This window comes from Carassius gibelio, chromosome B4 (assembly GCF_023724105.1).
Source record: "Carassius gibelio isolate Cgi1373 ecotype wild population from Czech Republic chromosome B4, carGib1.2-hapl.c, whole genome shotgun sequence".
Classification (NCBI taxonomy): domain Eukaryota; kingdom Metazoa; phylum Chordata; class Actinopteri; order Cypriniformes; family Cyprinidae; genus Carassius; species Carassius gibelio.
Genome location: NC_068399.1, coordinates 574835 through 599599, shown reverse-complemented (window position 1 = coordinate 599599; position 24765 = coordinate 574835). Strand labels below are relative to the sequence as shown.

Here is a 24765-nt window from a genome sequence, read left to right as displayed (position 1 = left end):
GCTCTCTACGATACATAAGGTATCTGAACTGAAGATCAACTTTTATAATCTTGTGATATTCAAATATTGATGTAATGTATGTATTTTATGTCTTTTATACATAACTGTGATAACCACAGGCAAGTGCTGAACCAATTACACGCTCACGCTTATAACATTGTGTACTATTAGAAAAAGGAATTAGGGAGGCTGGATCTTTTACTCGCTCCTGGTCAAAAAAGGAGTGAGATGTTTGGTCCAGTAATCCCTCAGAGTGGAATCTCATAATCTAATCACTGGTGATAATACAATGTGACTTATTTAGTCACTAGGTAGTGTAACTAATATGACTGGATTATGGAGTAGCACTCTGGATAAGAATAATCAAATGTGAGACTTATTAAGTCTCAAAGGGGAGAATATGTGGAAGATTTTTATTAGTAAGATTTTAATTAATCAAGTATATAATCAATGTGAATCTAGCCATTTTTGCTGCAAGTTATTATTCTATTCAAATCTTATAGGTCTAAAATCTAATAGAAAGTTGCCTACGTGCTGGAATGTACAAAACTGATGAGAAACATATGGTCAGACATACATACAGGGCCTTTCTTTAGAATAAATCAAGCAGAGGGCCTCTCCTCTCTAGGGAGGTATTAAAATTGTGAGCATAAAGGAAAAGTTTGACTATGTGGAACCGCCCCATATAGTGTATATAAGGAGATACCAAATAACATTCGAGAGATCTCCTTGCAAGGAACTCTCGGCTTTGTTTTCCTTAATATAAAGTCTTTTCTTCTGAGAGAAAAATCCCTGACTGAGTGTGATTCTTCTGGGAAGCGGCAGACGACACCACACTGTCAGGGCCGAATTAAGATGAGGGTTGTGAGGGTTAATGTCTTGCTGTTTTTCTTAAATTTGCTCCCTCTTTTACTTCCTCAACTGCCTCGTTTAACTTCTCCTTTGAGTACCGTTTTTCCTTTCCTGTCATCTTTCTTTTGCTTTACTGATTTTCCTTTTGAAATATAATATTATTAATCATGTAAAGTTGAGTTAACCTAAACTTCAAATTATTGTTTATAAAATTCTTTATATTCACAATGTGTTGTAATTATGTTAATTTGATGTATGACATTTTATTAAATAATTAAAATCTCAGAATATCTTATCATTGTGTTAAACTTTAGGTTAGCGTTAATGTTTAAGTTAAATAATTTCATGAAAATTTGGAAATGAAATAACATTTAATTGAGTTTTAGTTCGTTTAATTGGTTAAAGCAAGACAATTAAATTTGTTAAAACATTAAATCATGTATGTTAACAATAACTTATTTGATCCTTTGTGCACAGGATGATGGGCAAACAGCGTCTTCTGTCCAAAAAAACAGGTTACAAAAACTGCCAAATGGGTACATGGGAACCATTTTCCTGCTAAACTACATTGCTAGACTGTTCGTGTTTAGTTGTAGTGATCTTTTTCCTTGATTATATTTCTTCAAGATATTTAACCTGTTTCCCCTTCAATTCCAGTATTGCTTGTGTTTAGCATTTGTGCTGCATTTACTCATGTATTTTCCGATTATGTTTCTTCCAGATATTCAATCTGTTCCCCCTTAAGTTCCAGTATTGCTTGTGTTTAGTATTTGTCCCTGCTCTTACCTCTGAGACTTGGATATGTGACCAAAAGACCAGGATTCCTTCCCGACACCACACCTGCTCTGCTGAGTCGAGCCTCTTGAGGCTTAGTAGGAATATTTAGTTCCAGAAGAATATGTTACTCATAAATTACTCAGAGACTCTTCTTTTAATAAAGGTTTATCACATTGCCATTTGTTAAGGCTCATAAGCAATAAAAAATATGAAAGTAACAGTGAGGAAGTGTTCACAATGGAGTACGGCCACTAACTCAATACTCTCGGGCCTTTTATAGTTCTTGCAAACAATTTGCATTTAACCCCTGCATCACTCCTTATTTGGTAATCACATGTATTCGCACACACACATCATACATGACCTTCATCACAGTCTAGACATAGTTTTAAAAGTTCAGAGTGGAAACATTGCAGGGGTGGTTAGCCAAACATATCTGGTCATATATAAACCATCCATCGCACCTTTCAAGCATAGCTGCAGGCCTGTCCTAGGTTAAGAACACAGGTCACACCTGCATGCTAGTATAGCAAAGTAACACAGCTAGGTAGATGTTCCATTCTGCAATTTTGTTGCGAAATGCATCACCTACCTTTTTCTACCTGCTGCACAAGCTAATCACGTCAACTTAGAACCACAAAATTCAACACCTATAGCTATGGGGTACAATAGGTGAGATCAAAAACATACATTTGAAACATTTCTTTTAGCTGCAGCTTTAATTTGTAACGATTCTAGGTCATCTGTTAACGCTTGCAACTCCAGACAGTCAGACAACTCTTTTATCAACTTCATTATTCTTTTATTCAAAGTTTTCTGGTTTTTCAGCTTTCTTCCATTTGTAGCCCTTGAATGATGAGATCACCAAAGTCAACATATATTGTATCTGCTTCACAATTCCCTATAGAAATGGGCTCAGTTGGGAATTGATCTGAAAACCTTGTATTTGCAATATTAACAGGGAATTCTTCAATTTATATATTATTTTAGCACTTTAAGTATACTATCCAGTTCTTATTTAAGTGTTTGATTTTATACTTGAAACATACTTTGACTCTTTCCATCCAATATAATTTTTGCCAGCGGTAGCATTTTGAGCCTTTTCACAAAGAAGTCCCCCAGAATATTTTGTTTTGTATCAATATGTGAACAGTATATCAAAAGAGAGAACAGAGCATTTTTTTTTTATCAATACTTAAACGTAGATATACATTCTATTATAAAAAGCTGAAAAAAACCCTTCATCTTCATGGATTCAACATTTCATCCAGTAACATTAGGCCGTTTTTATTTAAATGCTATTTAATTATTGCATTTGCACTTGTATCTGGTGTTTCTTCACAGACTAAAAGTTTAATTCCTTATTTTTAGTTTATAAAGTATTCCTAATCACACTTGAATCAGCTTTTTTGTAACAGTACTCTAAAAAAAAACACAAACAGGGTCTCACATTTAAATTACTTTTATATGTAAAGGACCTAAATATGTATAAGTGTGATGTTTTTATTAGATTGAACACAGTCATTGTTTGATGGTTCCTGAAATTGCTTCTAAACCTCTTGTCAGGACAATGGCAGTTTATTTACAGAATGAGTTTGCATATGTCTTTTCAGGTTATTTTGATATGAAAAGCTCTTTTTACACTGAACACACTTGTATGGCTTCTCTCCAGTGTGACTTTTCATGTGAATATTAAGGTTTCCTTTAATTGTGAAGCTCTTTCCACACTGAGGACAGTTGAAAGGCTTCTCTCCAGTGTGAGTTCTTCTGTGATTCTCAAAGTTAGCTCTCTGTGAGAAACTCTTTCCACACTGGTGACATATAAAACAGTTCTCTCCTGGGTGACTCCTCATGTGAAGATCAAGCTGTGATTTATATCTGAAGTTCTTTTCACACTGAACACACTTGTAAGGCTTCTCTCCAGTGTGAACTCTCATGTGAGTATTAAGGTTTCCTTTAACTGTGAAGCTCTTTTCACACTTAGGACACTTGTAAGGTCTGTCTCCAGTGTGAACTCTCATGTGAATCTCAAAATTTGCTCTCTGTGAGAAACTCTTTCCACACTGATGGCATATAAAACAGTTCTCCCCAGAGTGAATCCTTATGTGTTGATTAAGGTGTGATTTAAATACAAAACTCTTTCCACACTGATCACAATCAAAAGGTTTCTCTCCAGTGTGAACTCTCATGTGGCCGTCAAGTTCATTTTTCTGTTTGAAACTCTTTCCACACTGAGAGCAAATGAAAGGTTTCTCTCCGGTGTGAATTCTCGTGTGAATTTTAAGACTTCCTTTTACTGAGAAACTCTTCCCACACAGTTTGCAGGGGTAAGGCTTCTCTCCAGTGTGAATCCTCATGTGGATATTAAGGGCTGATTTCTGTCTAAAACTCTTTCCACACTGAGAGCATATGAACGGCTTCTCTCCAGCATGGATTTTTAAGTGTACTTTAAGGCTTTGTTTTCGATTAAAACTCTTTCCACACTGTTGGCAGGTGAAAGGGCTCTGTCCAGTGTGAATCTTCACGTGAGAGCTAAAACAATCTTTTCGTATGAAGCTCTTCCCACACAGTTTGCAGGAGTACGGCTTCTCTCCAGTGTGAATCCTCATGTGGATATTAAGGGCTGATTTCTGTCTAAAACTCTTTCCACACTGAGAGCATTTGAACGGTTTCTCTCCAGTGTGGATTTTTAAGTGGACTTTAAGGCTTTCTTTTCGATTAAAGCCATTCCCACACTGTTGGCAGGTGAAAGGGCTCTCTCCAGTGTGAACTCTCATGTGAGACCTAAAACAATCTTTTCGTCTGAAGCTTAACTCACACAGTTTGCAGGAGTAAGGCTTCATCTCTCCAGAGTGACTCCTCATGTGAGCATTAAGTGTTTTTTTCTGTGTAAAACTCTTTCCACACCGAGGACACATGAACAAATTCTCTTCAATGTGGATTTTCAAGTGACTTTTAAAGCCTTCTTTTCTAATAAAACTCCTTCCACAGTGTTGGCAGATGAAAGGACTGTCTCCAGTGTGAACTCTCATCTGGACTTTAAGGTTTGTAGTTTCTGTTTTATGAGTCTGTGAGTAACTAAAATATTTTTCTCCAGCCATGAGGTCATGATATTTCACATACTGATTTTTCTCTTCCAGGTCTTGACTCTCCTCTTTCAGCGCCATCAGGTCTAGAGTGAACAGAAACAAAAAAGGTTATCACTAGTTTACTAATTTAATGGCACAAATATATAAATTGCCTTTAGACAGGAAAAACATAAAATCCAACAAGACGTAGGATAGGTAGTCAACCAAAATGACTATTACCACTGTGAATACCACTGCCACAGCGTTAAATAAAGCCCTGTCAGATTTGAAACTCATTCACAAAGGTCCAGGTTATCCTTTAACATATACTGGTAATAGGCAGAAGATTCGAAAATATGACGACTCATTAAGTAAGCTCTTTCTTTTGAGAGACAATATCTTTATTTATCATGCACTTTTTTGATTAACAACTTTTCAGACTTTTTACATTAAAGCTGCAGTAGGGAACTTAAAAAATATTTTTTTACATATTTATTAAAACTGTCATTATGTCCTGACAGTAGAATATGAGACAAATAATCTGTGAAAAAATCAAGCCCCTCAGGCTCCTCCCAGTGTCCTATTGCCATTTGCAGAAATACACCGCTCCCAGTAAGAAACAACCAATCAGAGCCAGGAGGAGTGTCTTAGGAGTGTCAATCAAGCTCGTGTGCGCGCTGATCACCCCCCCCCCCTCTCAATTCCTCACGTGACACCATCTCAGAAAATAACGGGTAAACGGAAAAAGACAGATGACGATGAAAAAAAAACAAAAAGAAAGAATTTGATAGAGTCCGAAATAAAACGAGGGTAAATATCGGAGCGGCTTTTCAGATGTGGAGGGAGCTACATGTCCTGAAAGGATTTAAAACAGATGCCGAGTTAGCCACATTTCCGCTTGACAAGTAAGTATCCCTGCTTGATTTGTTTCATTTTTTAAGAACTGTGAGCTGTGGAGGGAGGGCTTTAGCGCAGCAGAGAGCGAGGGGGAGTGACCTGTAAGCTGTGATTTTTCAAAATTTCAGGCTAAGTGAGCCTTTTTTTCCAAAAGTTCCCTACTGCAGCTTTGAAGGATAGCTACCTTACGAAATTGCTAAAAATATTTTTTTTTTCTAAAATCCATTTGACCTGTTTTTTAGTTTTTAATATTAAAGCGTTGTGTATTGTCATAAAAATGTTCAGGCACAGAAAGAAGGCATGGTTCCAGTAGCCGCAGTAAGTGTTGATGCAGACATGTAAGATAGATGCTGTGTGTTTCTGTGCCAAAGCAAAAAAAAGTGACGTCATCCACTGGTTGTGCTGGTAGCATTGCAGTGGGCAAAGGAGCAGGAATCCATTTCGACAGCCTTGAACATTAAGCACTGGAGGACGCCGATCTCCTGGAGCGCCAAAGGGTCCTAAAATCTGGAACACGCAAGCAAAGGTACCTTGGAGTGAAGGTTTGCTCACCAGAGCTTATGCAGATGTCTGTGTGTCTTCTGCCTCTCTGGGCTAGAGATTCAGTACTTGGTTGATCCACTTTGTCTCTCTAGGTTGGAGACTTAGGACATGCTGCATCTGTTGATGTCTCACTGGCAGTGTTTGGAATAACGGCGTTTAAAAGAACGGCGTTAGGTAACGGCGTTATTTTTTCAGTAAAGCGGTAATCTAACTAATTACTTTTCACACTACACACACGCAACAGCTACACAGAGATACGCATCAGCAGCAGAAATGGTGAGTCAGGAGCAATTCAAAGAAAAGTTGGCATTTTCAAGGTGGCGATATAAGCACTACTTCAAATTCATTGTGGTCAAAGGCAAGAACGTGCATGTAATGTGTACATGTAATGTGTGAAACGCATCTACAAAGCTAGTGGCCAAAAACAACTTTTTTTTGTTGTTGTTTTTTTACAGTAACGCAAATAGTTACTTTTCCTGGTAACGAGTTACTTTTATTATAGAGTAATTCAGTTACTAACTCTAGTGAGTAACTATAACTAATTACTTTTTTAAAGTAACGTTCCCAACAGTGCTCACTGGACAGAGACTCTGAATGAAGTCTTAACGAAGATGATCTCTTTCCTCACAGGCTGGAGGTTCAGAACATGGTTGTATCTGTTGCTGCCTCAAAGCTGGAGTCTTTGGCATCTGTTTTTGGAGTTTGGTATCTGTTACCAAATCTGTTCTGTTTCCACCACAGGAACTTTACCCAGGAACTAGGGACCTTGTGGTTTATTTATAAAGACAGTGCCTATTTATCTCCGATCTCGGAGACGGTGAGCTCCACGTGATCAGCGAGAGCTCAGTGATCATCTATCCGCTGAGAAGCAGCCTCTGATGTGTGCCGCTGGCTCTGATGTCTCTTTAGTGGTTAAACATAAAATATAATTTGTTTTTCGGTAAATCTAACAGGTTATCTTTGGTCTGTATTCAATTTACTTATATGCTAAAATGAAAATAAAAAAGGCAAATTTATATAATATTTTGTTTCATTGTAATGACAATGTGTATATATACACATTTCCCTGAACTAAGTACATTTCTGCAGCTGTTATTATGTTTAAATGAAAACGAAAGGAGGCAGAGGTGTTTGATATCCTATTACGTTTTATTGTAAATATACAGAGAGGAAAATTGCAGTAGCCAAGACGAGCTGACTGAAGTTATCAAGTACGCTGCTGTTTACAGATTTACCGGATTTGCGTCGTCGCGGACATCACACTCCCGAGTCGAATGTGCAAAGTCTGAACTACCGAGGATGCACGTCCAAAATCAATGTACTTTGTATTGAGAAACGTGCGCAGACCTACGTCACCAGTCTATTTGCCTAATCTTCCCGGTACTTTACACCGCGGTGGAAACGCAGCAAGCAACAGGTATGGGGGGAAAAAAGTTCCTGGTACAAATGTTTTGGGTAATTAGTCCTCCAAGATCCAATTAAAATGTAGCAAACCTTTGTCCACTGTTGTGGTCAGAGAAGGGCCCTACCATAAACTGGGCACTGGAATGTGCGGTCCACTACAACTGTAATACCAATGTACTTACATAGTAACTCCTCAGGAACTGTCCACTTAATATAAATTGTAACAATCTGGACACCAACCACAATTTTTATGTAAAGCTTATCTTACTGGCCACTGCTGTGTAACATCAGAGTAATTACATGATTAATCTAATATAAAGTGTAACACTTTCATTACACATTTTTACTTTCATTACCAAAAAGTGTTGTTACCAATGTCCTGTTACACATTTGTACTTACAAATACCATTCAGTGGGTTGTTACAAGTGTGTAGCTACACATCAGAGCTGTAGATAATATGCACCAATGTATACCTACACTGTTGTTACATATTATGTACACATAAAGTTACTATGCAAGTACACAGGTATTAGGGACACATAATATAACATGGGAACCAATTGTTTTATTATAATACAAAACACAGAAGAAATTAATAAAAGTTATCCACAATTTTTTTCAAAATAATCTGCATATACATTAAAGTATACAGCATTTACATTGTACAAAGAAAAAAATGAGAGAAAAGAGTACCATCATGTAGACAGATAAGGGTACATAGTAAACTTATTATCAATGCCAAGACAGTTACCCACAGCTTCTGAAATGAATTGTATTTACCTTTTTAATATATATCCTATCTTTTCCATAAGTATGGATTGTTTAATCAGAATTACCCACTCCTTTATAAGAGGGGGTTCTGTCCTGTCCTGTTTATTCATAATTAATTCCCTCCCCGACATCTGCAAAGGTTTAAAAACATCTTTTGGAGTATTCCAAAAAAAAAAGGAGGGCAAGACACCCAGTAAACACTTTAATTGGGGATGCTGTAACCTTCTGTTAAAAATTATAGATAGATTGTCACAAACACCATTCCAAAAATCAGCAATCAAAGGACATTCCCAAAGACAATGAGCTGATACCGTTACTGCATTTGGGACATTGGGGTGATACAGTATTTACTTTGCTATATTTTTGTAGTGATACATTAGCTCTATGTACAATATTAAATTGCATTTTTTTTTTTTTTTATCTATTTCAGATATTCAAGGGTAGTCTATAATAATATCTTCCCAGACATTTTCGTCAATGTCACATTTTAAGTCCTTACTCCATTCCTTCTGCAACAAGATCAGATTGTCTGCTTGATAATGGTTACTCATGGAGTAAAATTTGGGTATGAAGTGTTTAATGTCTTAACGTCTTAAGATAAAATCTATCCGAAATTAAATCAGAACTATTCAGAGTGAGACTGCCATGTCTAGTATATGAGTCATTGACGTAAAAGGATTTTCGACAGGTCAATTTTAAAATACAAAATATTATAATATCTACTGTAATTGTTCAAACATTAAGAATGTTGTGTAAACAAATTCACATTAAGTGATTTTAGGGTTTTTTCATCTAGATATATAGACATATTATAATGCCGAAAAAAACAAACCAGACAGGAGAGTAAATTAACGTCAGTGGACTTAAACTTGAACAATGGTGTGTATTAAATAATAATTGTATTTGTTTTTAACACTCCCTTTTAATTTTAGATAGTAGTACCACACTTTATTACATTATTTAAAAAATTATAATAATAAATAAAGTGCAATAATATTATCAATATTATGAACTTATTTTTTATAGTCATATTTAATGGGTCACACTATATGTAGTGTAGGGCTGTCAACGAATAATCTAAATTCGAATATGCATTCAAATAGTAAAAAAAAAAACGAATTTCGAAGGTGAAAATTAGTATTCGAATTAAAAAAATTGTGAGAAAAAAAAACGATCGCGGTAGTAGATAGAGTTGTGACGTTCGCGAACGAACCGATACTTTTGAACGGCTCATAAACATGAACGATGGGAGCCGAGTCGCGACTGGAGAGGAGCCGTTCTTTCTATCGTTCTTTTTTCCTATGCGTGTTCATACAAATGAGCTCCTCCAGGAGACAGAACAGTTATAGGGGGAGGGGCGCACCCAGCGCAGGCCAACCCTTTATAGCGTGATGATATTAGTTATTAGTTGTGCATGCATTTACATTGCATTTTGTGTTCATTTAAAACTTATTTTAAAATCATTAAAAATGTTCTTTTGTGATACTGTACTTGTATAGAAATGTTTCACTAAAAGCTGTTTTCCACAGACATTCATTGCAGCCCACTTTGTTATTGTTCATTGACTTGAAGGGGCTGATGTCCTATTTGCAAAGTTTACAGTAGTAATAGTATGTAGTATGTAGACATTTCCATTTTATTTATTCTAATTTTATCTACTTAAAAAAAAAATTAGTTTTCTATCAAAATGTTCTTGTGTGATAACAATGTTCTTGTGTGGAAGTGTTTGTAGTAAAAGCTGTAAAGTATTGTATGAATAACATAAGTCAACGTAGTTTTACACACACACACTTTGTACTAAAGGTAAATCAAAATAATGATGTCACTGTCTAAGCAGAGGGATTTGTGCAACCCTATGGAATATAGTCGACACATGAGAAATGAGGTAATAATCAATATTTCAGAATAATTCAAACTCAGATATTGGTGTGTGATATCTGAGCTTTAATTATTTGACTACAAATCTCACCTCATAATACCTCCCAGTGATTATTTCCAGGATAAACTGAGATGCCCCCAAGCTGGCTTCTTAAAACTGACTACATATTTAAAAAGAGCCAAAAGAGCCATTCTTTTGAACGGCTCTTTGAAAGGAACGGATCGCGAAGATCCGGATCCCCTCAAAGAGCCATAAATCCCATCACTAGTAGTAGAGGCGTGGTTGTCTGTTTTGCGAGTGGGCGCTAGCGCGCCAGAGGGTTTAGGGACAGGTCACAAGAGTCGCACTGTCTGGCACAGCATCACTGCTGAAAGTTGACGCGTCTTCATGGAAGATGGTAGCAAATGCAGAGCCCAACTCGACCGCAGCAGAGAAAATGAGGTAAAATTGTTGACCCACGAGATAAAGTTTTATGCAAGCTATTTAAGATACAGTTAGCATACCATTCGACCACAAGCATTCTGAGTTCACATCTCAAAAATGAGCATGGGATAATGTGTGGAACTACATCATAACATTTGTAACGTCTTGACGCTTAACGTTACTTTGCATCGCCCGCCACAAGCTCTTTGTCTGCAACACGACAAGAGGCCATAACGGATAAAATAATTTTGTTCATTTGTAAGGACATGAGACGGATCAGTATCACGGATGGGGCAGGCTTCGGGGAGTTCTGTCAAGCAATGGATCCGAGGTTTATTTATTTATCGTTTCATGTCAAAGAAAAGTTCCACGTTTACCACAGCACAGCTCGCTCTAAGCATTCAATGTCAGTTCTATATGCTTTAAAACTTCAATTAATATTAATAATATTTGTTTCAATCACTGAATGAAGCCTGCTATATTTGGGACAACAGTCGCGACCTTAAATTGCTTGCACAAAAATTTGTTTGTTCATTTAAACCGTTATGCGCAGAGAACGTGAGGGTGAGAGAGCTTGAGGTCTGCAGTCTTGGACATTAGCTGATTTCCTTGTTTTTGTGTAGGTAATACGTTTTCATATATGTTTAAACTTAAATAGACTATCTATACAAGTAGTTATGTCTCTTTGTATTATTTTGGCCTGTTATTGACAACATGCGCAACCAGATGTTCGAATAGTTCGAATATTTGTGTATTTTTTAGAGGGAATATTCGAACGTCATATTTGAGCAATTTTGACAGCCATAATGTAGTGTGAGGACTAAATCAAATCTCTAGGTTCTTCTTGATTTTCTTGTGATGTCAGAGAATATCAGAAATGATAAACGGACAGAAATTCAGTGCAAGCAAAATGTAAGTATGTGTTAGATACTCATGATAGAGCTGTAGTCAAGTCCGGCTTTGTCGAGTCCAAGTCAAGTCCAAGTCCAGGACTAGTCGAGACCGAGTCGAGACCGAGTCGAGACCGAGTCAAGACCGAGTCCAAAGAGGTTCGAGTCCAAGTCAAGTCCAAGTCCAAAAGTTTCGAGTCCAAGTCCAAGACCAAGTCCAAATGAAAGAAAAAAGGGTCCTCTTCAAGACCACATACTTAACTACTGATAATGTTTGTGATGCGAGAGAAAGCATATCTCCTATTCTAAGAAAATCATTTTACATTATTATTTGTAATGATCAAAAAGCATGTGCAAAGTAACAACTCTGTAGGACAGGGGTCTCCAAACTACATTCTGGATGGCCAATGTCCTGAAAAGTTTAGCTCCAACTGGCCTTAAAACACCTGGAAGATTAGTGTGTCTAGTAAGAGCTTAATTAGGTTCAAGTGTGTATAATTAGGGTTAAAGCTAACAGGGGCGTTAAACAAGATCCTGGGCCCTATGCATAGGCAGTCCTGATGGGCCCCCATGCCCCCCACCCATGAAAATATCCAGGTAAAAAATATATATTTCAGATTCATACTTTTCAAGGGCCCTCTCTTCCTTTGGGGCCCTGGTAATGAACACTGGTTTTACCCCCAGTCCGACCCTGGGAGCTAAACTTGGATAAACAAACAAAGTTTGGAACTGTAAGGTCAAATAGTTTTTATGTACTTTATTTTTTGTTGACATTATATCTGTGGTCAAAAATGTATATGACTATGCCTAATTGGCACAGTGCACAGACACACGCATAGCTCGGGATATGACAAATGCGTGCAGCAAGGCTAGAATGGATACGTTTGGCTCTACTGGACATGCGCACATAAATACAGCCATATTTTTGTCATACTGTGACTAGTCGAGCTCTGTCGGAAACAATCGACTACTCCAGCATGCATTAACCATAATGCATACAAAGTGTTTGCAAGTACAACGTGAATTTTAGAATTACAATATTGCGTGGAGCTGTTACTATATGACCTTATCTATGTTGCATGTAAAAATAAAATATGTAATATAATAATTAGGGTTGTGCCTGAAGCCGAATACCTTATTCGGAATGGCACGGATAATGGCTTAAAAAACGAATAACGCTCAAGGAATAATTCTGCCTGAATACTCGGCTGAAGCTGACACAGTCTGGTGTTTGCTAGATAACAGGTGAGCCAGGGCATCAGCGCCAGAAGTGAATGAATGTAAACTTTATGAGTGAAAAGATCGCAAATCAAACACCGCATTGTTGTCGCCTCTCTGTTTATCTCTCAGAAATCAGAGCGTTGCAAGAGTAATTTTACCTATAATAATACATCATAGCTAAACGTTATATTATTTGTATATATTTAAAAGGCAAATATTGAAAGCTTAGGCTACCATGATACGAATGAATGGAATAAGCACAGCGTGCTCGCTAATCAAACAGCCGCGCTGCGCGTCTCAGTCTCTCATAAACCAAATCAGTTCTCTCTCAAGAGTAGGCTAATGATCAGCTTAGATACGGATACATTGTCTACTTGTCCTACATGTTTGCATATTTACCTTTTGCTGGTTTGCGCGGCACACACACATCTGTTTAGTGAAGTTCATTAACATTAAGACTCGCTCAAAGTGTTCTGCGTAATGAGAATGTGTGCATTGAATGGATTCAGTCGTGTTCAAATGATCACTAAACGTTTGTCATGACATCTCTCTGCTTGCATGATAAATATTATTTTAGAAATTAATAATTATTTCAGTTTAACACGACATACTTGTTCAGTGATAACTACGAAAAAATATATAAAAAGTCATAACAGTCTTATCAAGTAACTGTACGATGTTGTATCCGAATGCAGATAGGAAAAATGTTGTGATTGTTACAGATACAAATACTGGCTGTTACATGAAAATGTAAAAATGTAATGTCATATATAAAGTTTTTAAAATTTACATATGTAATTGTTGCATAAGGCTATACATTAATATGCGTTTATTGATAAAAAAAAAAGGCTATCTAGGTGTAGACGTAAATAAAACACAATCTAACAGGTAGAAAATTAAATTAGAAACATCTAAACTTTTCAGGTCGCAGTAAGTGCACCACTGGTCATGCACATCCTTTCCCGGAACAATACTGAAAGCTAAGATGGAGAAACAGATGATCATAGTTGTACAAGGATAGCCATGTTTTAAATGAATCTATTAGCAGAGCTACTGCAAGTGATTTTAAGTGCTGGACTTCCATTTATTCTTTGCTGAAACTTCTGCGTCATCATGGAGAGCGGGTCATGGTTGCCCAGCAACAGCAGACGCCACTGGAGCGCAAGCGCAGATTACAGAGTGCTTTGGAAATAAGAAGAGCGGCGCGCCTAGCGTTTCCCACACGTTTTCAGTCACGACATCATGCAAATGTGGTTTTGTTTTGAAGGAGAAATTTTTTATTTTATTTTTTTGCTGGACTCGGTCGAGACCAACTAGAAGACTTGGCGAGTCCAATGGCCAAGTCCGAGACAAGTCCGAGTGCAAATTCAACGAGTCCGAGACAAGTCCGAGACGACAGAAAAATGTCTCGAGTCCGGACTCGAGTCCAAGACCGGACTCGAGTACTACAGCCCTAACTCATGATTAATTAAATGATAAATGAATGATTCTCACTGCCTTCAACGCAGAAATAGGTTTTGGGTTTAATATGGGTAAACAAATGTTTTGTAAATATCTTTTATTATTTTTCTCCATCTGTGGCATCATTCATTTCGTCACAAGTTGTATGTAGTAAATACAATAAAGAGAAACATGAAGAAGAAAGACTTTGAGAATGAAACAGACCTGATTGTTCCTCAGTATCTTCATGTTTGACTCTGAAAGCTTCTTCAATCTTCACGTCTTCATTCTCTTCTTTAATAAACTCCATCTTTATAACAGTGTCTCGAGGATCTCGGTCGCTTCACAGGAGTTTATCTGTATTTAAGATGAGAATAATTAACAGACAGATCTCTGTGTGCATCTCAGTCAGACACTAGTTCAGTAGTCAGTACACTAGTTTAGTAGTCAGCACACTAGCTCAGTAGTCAGTGCACTAGCTCAGTAGTCAACGCACTAGATCAGTAGTCAGTGACCTAGTTCAGTAGTCAGCACACTAGCTCAGCGCACTAGGTCAGCAGTCAGCGCACTAGGTCATTAGTCAGCGCACAAGTTCAGTAGTCAGCGCACTAGCTCAGTAATCAGCGCACGCACTTGTTCAGTAGTCAGCGCACTAGGTCAGTAGTCAGCGCACTCACTAGTTCAGTAGTCAGCGCAATAGCTCAGTAGTCAGCGCACTAGATCAGTAGTCAGCAACCTAGTTCAGTAGTCAGCGACCTAGTTCAGTAGTCAGCGCACTCACTAGTTCAGTAGTCAGCGCAATAGCTCAGTAGTCAGCGCACTAGATCAGTAGTCAGCGACCTAGTTCAGTAGTCAGCGCACTAGTTCAGTAGTCAGCGACCTAGGTCAGTAGTCAGCGCACTAGATCAGTAGTCAGCGCACTAGGTCAGTTGTCAGCGCACTAGTTCAGTAGTCAGCACACTAGTTTAGTAGTCAGCGCACTAGCTCAGTGGTCAGCGCACTAGGTCAGTAGTCAGCGCACTAGCTCAGTGGTCAGCGCACTAGGTCAGTAGTCAGCGCACTAGTTCAGTAGTCAGCACACTAGGTCAGTAGTCAGCTCACTAGTTCAGTAGTCAACGCACTAGTTCAGTAGTCAACGCACTAGTTCAGTAGTCAGCACACTAGATCAGTAGTCAGCACACTAGATCAGTAGTCAGCGCACTAGCTCAGTAGTCAACGCACTAGATCAGTAGTCAGCGACCTAGTTCAGTAGTCAGCACACTAGCTCAGCGCACTAGTTCAGTAGTCAGCGCACTAGCTCAGTAATCAGCGCACGCACTTGTTCAGTAGTCAGCGCACTAGGTCAGTAGTCAGCGCACTCACTAGTTCAGTAGTCAGCGCAATAGCTCAGTAGTCAGTGACCTAGTTCAGTAGTCAGCGCACTAGCTCAGTAGTCAGCGCACTAGCTCAGTAGTCAGCGCACTCACTAGTTCAGTAGTCAGCGCAATAGCTCAGTAGTCAGCGCACTAGTTCAGTAGTCAGCACACTAGCTCAGCGCACTAGTTCAGTAGTCAGCGCACTAGCTCAGTAATCAGCACACGCACTTGTTCAGTAGTCAGCGCACTAGGTCAGTAGTCAGCGCACTCACTAGTTCAGTAGTCAGCACAATAGCTCAGTAGTCAGCGACCTAGTTCAGTAGTCAGCGCACTAGCTCAGTAGTCAGCGCACTCACTAGTTCAGTAGTCAGCGCAATAGCTCAGTAGTCAGCGCACTAGTTCAGTAGTCAGCACACTAGCTCAGCGCACTAGTTCAGTAGTCAGCGCACTAGCTCAGTAATCAGCACACGCACTTGTTCAGTAGTCAGCGCACTAGGTCAGTAGTCAGCGCACTCACTAGTTCAGTAGTCAGCACAATAGCTCAGTAGTCAGCGACCTAGTTCAGTAGTCAGCGCACTAGCTCAGTAGTCAGCGCACTCACTAGTTCAGTAGTCAGCGCAATAGCTCAGTAGTCAGCGCACTAGTTCAGTAGTCAGCACACTAGCTCAGCGCACTAGTTCAGTAGTCAGCGCACTAGCTCAGTAATCAGCGCACGCACTTGTTCAGTAGTCAGCGCACTAGGTCAGTAGTCAGCGCACTCACTAGTTCAGTAGTCAGCGCAATAGCTCAGTAGTCAGCGACCTAGTTCAGTAGTCAGCGCACTAGCTCAGTAGTCAGCGCACTAGCTCAGTAGTCAGCGCACTAGGTCAGTAGTCAGCGCACTCACTAGTTCAGTAGTCAGCGCAATAGCTCAGTAGTCAGCGCACTAGTTCAGTAGTCAGCACACTAGTTCAGTAGTCAGCGCACTAGTTCAGTAGTCAACGCACTAGTTCAGTAGTCAGCGCACTAGCTCAGTAGTCAACGCACTAGTTCAGTAGTCAGCACACTAGGTCAGAAGTCAGCGCACTAGTTCAGTAGTCAACGCACTAGTTCAGTAGTCAGCACACTAGATCAGTAGTCAGCGCACTAGCTCAGTAGTCAACGCACTAGATCAGTAGTCAGCACACTAGCTCAGCGCACTAGTTCAGTAGTCAGCGCACTAGCTCAGTAATCAGCGCACGCACTTGTTCAGTAGTCAGCGCACTAGGTCAGTAGTCAGCGCACTCACTAGTTCAGTAGTCAGCGCAATAGCTCAGTAGTCAGCGCACTAGATCAGTAGTCAGCGACCTAGTTCAGTAGTCAGCGCACTAGGTCAGTAGTCAGCGCACTCACTAGTTCAGTAGTCAGCACAATAGCTCAGTAGTCAGCGCACTAGTTCAGTAGTCAGCACACTAGTTCAGTACTCAACGCACTAGTTCAGTAGTCAGCGCACTAGGTCAGTAGTCAGCGCACTAGGTCAGTAGTCAGCACACTAGGTCAGTAGTCAGCGCACTAGGTCAATAATCAGCGCACTAGTTCAGTAGTCAGCGCACTAGGTCAGTAGTCAGCGCACTAGGTCAGTAGTCAGCGCACTAGTTCAGTAGTAAGCGCACTAGTTCAGTAGTCAGCGCACTAGCTCAGTGGTCAGCGCACTAGTTCAGTAGTCAGCGCACTAGCTCAGTGGTCAGCGCACTAGTCAGCGCACTAGGTCAGTAGTCAGCGCACTAGTTCAGTAGTCAGCACACTAGTTCAGTAGTCAGCGCACTAGGTCAGTAGTCAACGCACTAGTTCAGTAGTCAGCGCACTAGGTCAGTAGTCAGCGCACTGGGTCAGTAGTCAGCGCACTGGGTCAGTAGTCAGCGCACTGGGTCAGTAGTCAGCGCACTAGGTCAGTAGTCAGCGCACTAGTTCAGTAGTCAGTACACTAGTTCAGTAGTCAGCAGATTAGTTCAGTAGTCAGAGTTAAAGACCCGATTAGACAATAACTCACAAAACTAGCAAATCATAAAGAGCAGAGATACAATTAAAATATTTATGTATTACGCTCGGTCCTATGTACATATGTACTATGATGTGTGTGTGCTGTTCTTGTATTTACACTGATGTGTCTTCAGTCTGCTGTTATCACAGATATTAAAACTATGATAAACCTCAAGAAAAAACAACATTTGACCAAAGAGACTGAAGTCACTCCCCAGATCCCCTAAATGTTAATAAATTATCTTCAGTATAAATAAGCTTTAGAATCAATAGATATAGCATTAAACATGACAACATAAGTCTCTATATACCTATATTTATTGTCAATCATATAACAACTTTCACTTGCACTGATATGACAAGATTTGTACATTTATTTAAATAATTAATATTTTAAATCCAAACTGTGTGGAGTCACAGCTTTTCTGTCAATTAAATACTTTCAGTGACAGTATTAGATACATCACAATGTTACATCCGAAAATAATTCATTAATTTAAAAGTTCGACAAATGGGCTGCCTTGATTTAAATGCTTTACATGATTAAAAACAAACCTCTCTTCAGCCAAATCATAGATGCAGAAGCACGGCGCAGACCTGTGACGTCACGGCACCCCATCAAAATAAAAGTCCCGCTCAAAATAATGAGTTAACATACAGAAAACATATTCAAGAGATTTCTATACAAAATCAAGGATTAATTGAAAAAATAAATTGCAGATTTAGGAAATAAAAGTTACATATTGAATATTTTATAAAGAACATATGTATTTGATCTTACAGATTTCAATACGCTTGTATATGAGCAATTTTGTTTATAATAAAATGTAGTATATTTAACTGATTAAAGCTGTACCTAATGATTTCCTTTAATTGGTAAAATTATAATAGCACATTTGACTGTTAGTCCTTGTCCACACTCATTAAGAGTGAATGTGTTCAGTTTCTAGATGCAAGATAAATTAATGAGTTTACTACAAACAATGTACCTCTTGAGCATCTGATATTCCATAGAGAGCAATCAGGAGTAAAATTTTAATTGTAAATTTATTTAATGTTTGTGAATCTGGGAGCTTAAGAGATTCATTATTATCATTAACATTAAAACCTTAAACTGCAGATTAACTGGGATCCAATGCAGTGAGGCTAGCACTGGGAAATCACTGGCCTGCAACCTGGTTCCTGTTAAAAGACTAGTTGCTGAAGGCAGTTCATCAGCACAAGAGGAATTATAAGGATATAAAAAAATCAATGTCATATGGGCAAGACTCTTTTGTCCCTGAATAGCCTATTAGCATTGTTGCAAATCTGATACTGACCTTGTACAGTGGTTAAATAAAGTTTGTTACTAACGTTATAGACAAAATTATGTCTATAGAGTGCCTAAGTTATGACATCACTTTGTAGGACAACCCGGAAGTTAGCGGCACATGGGTTTCCTCGATCGAAAAGCCATGCATTTTTCCCATAGACTTTTGGAAAATTGCAAAAAATAAGATCTGTGTTCAACAAAGAGTTAAGACCCTTACACGTTTTTTCTATCAAGATAATCTTTACAAACTACTCCAAAATGTATACATTTTAAATAAAGCCATCAGATATAAAATGTTAACGGGAGGCTATCAACGGACTACAGCACACCATGGTCGCAGATCAACGTCATCATCAAGCTTCCTCAAAGTTTATTTAAAAAACCATGCTCGCTCATTATGATCTGCGCTGTGTATGAACACTTATCCACTTTTCCATGAGAAATATTGCCCATTCGTTTTTTCAAAAATGTTAGAAAAAAATTTATGCGTGTCCAGTGGGAACATCGTTTATGGATAAAAACAAAACATTTCCCCTGCAGGAAAATGACAGCTGCAGATGCGAGATTGGACACTGGGCTTCCAGTCAGCTTGTCTAAGGATAAATTTAAAATAATAACCTTTACAGATTAAAATTACAAAGTGGGGTGGGGGGAATCACACAATAAAATATTTGTATTATATTAGAATGGAGTTTTTCAGCATTTACATTAATCTTCTTCATTGATCTGTCCACGTTTATATAGACTCTTTTACTGTTTGTACACAATGTTTGTACACAACACAGTTGAACGCATTCCTTAGCTCGCTTTGAGGAACAAAACAGCACCACTGCACAGAAGACTCCACCTTCTCCCGGCGACCAGGTGATGACGCGGTCCCCAGACAGCATGAGGAGAGCCCTCAGCAAGATCAACGCACGCAAAGCTCCGGGTCCTGACAACATTTCTGGGTGTGTACTGAGAGACTGTCTCCAGATGGGGAGCAGCCGTGAGAAAGAGCCATGTAACCGAGGCTCTTGAGCTCATCTTTATATGCATACTTTAGTATTACAACAACGACAAAGTTTACGATTATCGCCAATATGGAAGATATTATAAAGACTCTGGCCTCAATCCAACTAGAGGTCGGCAAAATAGCAACGCAACAAACGGAGATCCTGCAGCTCACGAAACAGGTGAATCTACTACAAGCTCAGGTGAGCGGTTATGAAGTTAAACTAAAGAAGAAAGACGAGCAGATCAAAGAATTGGAAAAGAGACTGGATGATGTAGAGCAATATTACCGTTTGGATGATCTGATTATCTCTGGATTGAAAACACGACACCGTGCCTATTCCAATGTCGCTGCGGGAAACAATGCTGATGACACAACTGCTGAGACGGAGACCCTGGAAGTCCAGGTTATCCAATTCTTCGGTAGTAAGGATATTCCCATTCAAAGAAATCAGATCTCAGCCTGTCATACACTCCCTCGGAATAACAAAAATAGACCTACCCCACCGGCAATCATAATCCGTTTTATCAACAGAAAGGATAAGATCGCCTTGCTACAACAAGGGTTCAAGTTAAAAGGTACGGGAGTGTTTGTGAATGAACATTTAACGAGGAAGAACGGAAATATTGCTTATGCAGCGCGGCAACTGAAAAAGGCTAAAAAGATCAAAGCAACCTGGTCTCGAAATGGTAAAGTTTATATCCGAACGATTGGAGCAACACCAGAAGAGGAAAGAGCAGTGATGGTGAAGGAAATGGACGAATTGAACCTCTACAAATGATGATTAGAGTTGAGTTACAATATCAGCTTTGGATGTGCGGACCTACTAATTTATTTATTTTTTTGTGTGTGTCAGCGATTGTGGACGATGATTATCCAATTCTCTGGGACAGATGGAATATTCAGATAACTTTAGCTATTAGTTTTTTTGAAGTAGGAGGCCATCTCAAACGGGACAACCAGTTTTTTTCACGTGAGTCTGTGTCTATTCTCTCGCCAGTTTAAGCTCTATGGCTTCTATTGACTTGACCATCTTTGATGATAATTCTCTTATTTTCAACCCGTTTGAGCAGAACATAGACAGTTGTGGCATCTATGATAGTTTCTTTAATCCTGATGTAAATCAACCTAATTTAAACTTATTAAAACTGTCTTGTAACTATTACTCTGAAGGGCAAGTAAACTCACTGCATCAAACCATAAAATTTCCTAAAAATCTTTTCTCTACTTTCCATTGGAATATTCGTAGTATGTCTAAAAATCATGACGAATTGAGAACTTTTCTGTCTACCTTAAGTTTTTCCTTCTCAGTCCTGGCCTTTTCTGAGACTTGGCTGACTGATGACGTATTTTCTTTATTCCCCCTACCTAATTATGTATCATTTCATTCTTGTAGAAAAAATAAAAGAGGAGGGGGTGTCTCTCTATATGTTTTGAATTCCTTTGTTGCTGGTGCTAGAGATGATCTTAGTGCAGAATTTGACACCACTAATACAGAGTCTATATTTATTGAAATTCCATCTTGTCAACAATTCAATGGTAAGAGTATTCTGATCGGATGCATCTATAGACCACCAGACTCAGACCATAATACATTTATTGATGCACTTCAATCAACACTTGAGTTAATAACCAAAGAAAGCAAATTATGTTTTTTACTCGGTGACTATAATATTAACTTACTTAAATGTGATTTAACACAAACAGTTGATTTTTTAAATGCACTCCATTCTTTTAATTTTTTCCCTCTTATTACAAAACCATCTAGAATCACTTCCTCATCTGCTACTCTGATTGATAATATTTTGTTTAATTCTTATAATTTTGAGGTCACTTCAGGCCTCCTGATGTGTGATATCTCTGATCACCTTCCTGTCTTTCAGTTTATCCAATCCAGCCAATTAATGTCTAGTTATCCTAAGAATGGGCCAAATAAATATCGTAAATTCTCAAGAAAAGACATAGATCATTTTAAGTCTGCCACTGGCAATATCATATGGGATGAGGTACTTATGTCACAAGACATTAATAGTGCATACAGTTTATTCTTAAAGTCTTTTAATAAGGCCTTAGATTTATCATTTCCGCTGATGAGTATAAAATCCAGAAATAAATATTGTAAGGGGAAGCCGTGGATATCTGATGAGCTAAAAAAGCTTTCCCGGAAAAAAAATAAACTTTATAGGAGGTCTATTTTTAATCCTTCTTCCATTAATACTGAAAATTATAAGAAATGTAAAAACCACTTCACATCTTTAGTAAGAAAAGCAAAGAAAGCTTATTATTCAAATCAATTTGCACAAGCTTCTAAAAACATTAAGACATTAATAGTGCATACATAGTGCATATAATAGTGCATACAATAGTGCATATAATAGTGCATTGTCTAAAAACATTAAGACAACATGGCACCTCATTAATCACTTACTGAACCGTACTAAATCCCCATTTACTGCCCCTGTAGTAATGAACAGTAAGAAGGGGGTTCTCTCCAACCCTGTTGATATTGCTAATGGTTTTAATGAGTTTTTTATATCGATTGGTTCTGAACTAACATCTAATATTAATGGCTCAGATATACATCCCTGTTCTTTAATTAAAGGTCAGTATCCTCCATTCCATAATTTTGACCCACCAACTGTTCAAGAAGTTCGTAATATTATTTTATCACTTAAAAATGCAGCCCATGGTCATGATGGCATTAAAAGTCTTCTTATTAAAGAGACAGTTGACTATATTATTAAACCTCTCACTCATATTCTCTCATTGTCTTTGAAAACTGGAATTGTCCCTCGGGATTTGAAAGTTGCTAGGGTTATACCAATTTTTAAGACCGGTGACCCCAAGGAATTTGGTAATTATAGGCCAATATCAATTCTCCCATGTATATCGAAAATCTTGGAAAGACTTGTCTTCTCTAGATTATTAAATCACCTGGATGCCAATAATATTTTATATAAACATCAATATGGTTTTCGGAAGCGACACTCCACTGAGCATGCCCTCATTCAACTTGTGAACTATATCTCTTCAGCTCTTGACAATAAAAAATTTGCTCTTGGAGTCTTCCTGGACCTGAGTAAGGCATTCGATACGGTCAATCACAACATTTTGATTGCTAAACTTAGTAGATACGGAGTGGAGGATGTTGCCTTGAGATGGTTTAGAAGCTACTTAGCTAATAGAGAGCAATATGTATACCTGGAAGGCTATACCTCCATGAAGTCACAAATTATGATTGGGGTTCCACAAGGATCAATTTTGGGGCCTCTTCCATTCTTAATTTATATTAATGATATGGCCACGATTTGTACCAAACTCCTTCCAGTACTATTTGCAGATGATACAAATCTTGTAGCTTCTCACCAAGACTTTAATATTTTAATCAAAACGGTCAATGAGGAACTATCTTCCATTGTGGAATGGTTTCAATGGAATAAACTTACTCTCAATATAAAAAAATGCAACTTTATGATTTTTTGTAATACTAACAAACATTATCCTATAGAATTATCTAAAATCTTTATTAATAACACTCAAATCGAATTGGTTCAGCATACCAAGTTTTTGGGAGTCATTATAGATAGTGGTCTTAAATGGTCTAACCATATTAACTTCGTATCTAAGAGGTCAGCTAAAATGTTGGGTATATTGAGGAGGGTTTGTCCTTTAGTTCATTCCTCAGCTTTTTTAACCTTATATTATAGCTTTTTGTTTCCATTCATTAATTATTGCAATATTGTCTGGGCAGCTACCTATCCTACTTATCTGAAGAAATTAATAGTCATACAGAAGAAATATCTTAGACTTATTTCTCATTCAAATAGATATGCTCCCTCGGCACCCCTTTACAATAAATTTAAAATTCTCCCTATTGATAAGGTAAATATTTATCAAACATGTATATTTATGCATAAGTCTATATATAGGAAACAAGATCTACCAGACTCCTTTCAGAGTTTGTTTATCCCTATTTCACATGTACACTCATTTCAAACTAGACATAGCAATAATACTTTTGTCTTACCTTACACACGAACTACAAGACATCAATTTAATATTTCTTTTAGAGGTCCTAAGCTCTGGAGTGAGTTAAGCCCATCGTTGCGATCAATGTCCTCTTATTCGGTTTTCAAAAAGCATCTGAAGAGACTTCTATTGCTAGCCTGATGCTTTTATGTAGTCCTTTCCAGGTAGTGCTTGCTTTTTTTTTGTTTTTCTATTGTATTTTTATCTAGACTTGCTAGATAAAATCTTTTATGTTATTGAACTATTGTTTTGTATTGTTGTTTTGTTGTTGTTGTTTTTTGCTTATGCTCTTGCTTTGTTTCGTTTGTTGTTTGTTTTGTTTTGTTTGAGTGTTTAGTCTGCATGTCTCATGAGTTAATATGAACAGGAGTGGAACTCTGTACAAGCCTAGAGTGGCTTCGTTCCCTCCTTGCATAGTTTTGTACTTGTACTAAACATGTGCTAAACAAATAAACTAAACTAAACTAAACTAAACTAGACTGTGCAGTGTAGGGCATCATCGAAGTCATGCTGAATCAATGTTATTCATGCAATTAAAAAAAAATTTAGAATCACCCTAATTGTTACGCTCAACTTATTTGAAATTGTGTTGATTTCAATTGGATTGTCTTGGTAAGATGTTGAAAAGGCCAATATGTTCAGTGAGTTGAAGGGCGTGGCAAATCTGGCCATCACATCAGATGGATGGACCAGCCTCAGCCAGGACCACTATCTTACTGTTACAGAGCTCTACACAAGGCAGGGCAGTGTAAAACAGAAGGTCCCCCACACCAGGACAGTGTACCAATCCCAAACTGTTAAATAGTGGCAGAGGAGATCTTTTACCTTGTAGAAGAGTTTGACATACAGCTAAGCAAGATTTTAGCAGTGACGGTTTATAATGATGGCAATATAGATGTTGCTACATACGT

At 38.2% G+C, this 24765-nt stretch overlaps 1 protein-coding gene across 5 annotated transcripts in view; it reads right to left on the bottom strand.

Annotated features, from left to right (window-relative positions):
• Positions 1-2409: 2409 nt before the first annotated feature.
• LOC127956156 (gastrula zinc finger protein XlCGF8.2DB) overlaps positions 2410-24765 on the bottom strand; it is a 37503-nt gene continuing 15147 nt past the window's right edge. For 3 of the 5 annotated variants that reach the window (XM_052553896.1, XM_052553897.1, XM_052553898.1), the window contains exon 3: positions 2410-4801. In XM_052553896.1, coding sequence (XP_052409856.1) covers positions 3192-4801 — 1610 coding nt within the window. In that variant the 3' untranslated portion in view covers positions 2410-3191. Of the gene's footprint in view, positions 4802-14391; positions 14666-18074; positions 18117-24765 lie in introns of those variants that run through there. The other 2 variants (XM_052553894.1, XM_052553895.1) reach the window with 2 other exon arrangements.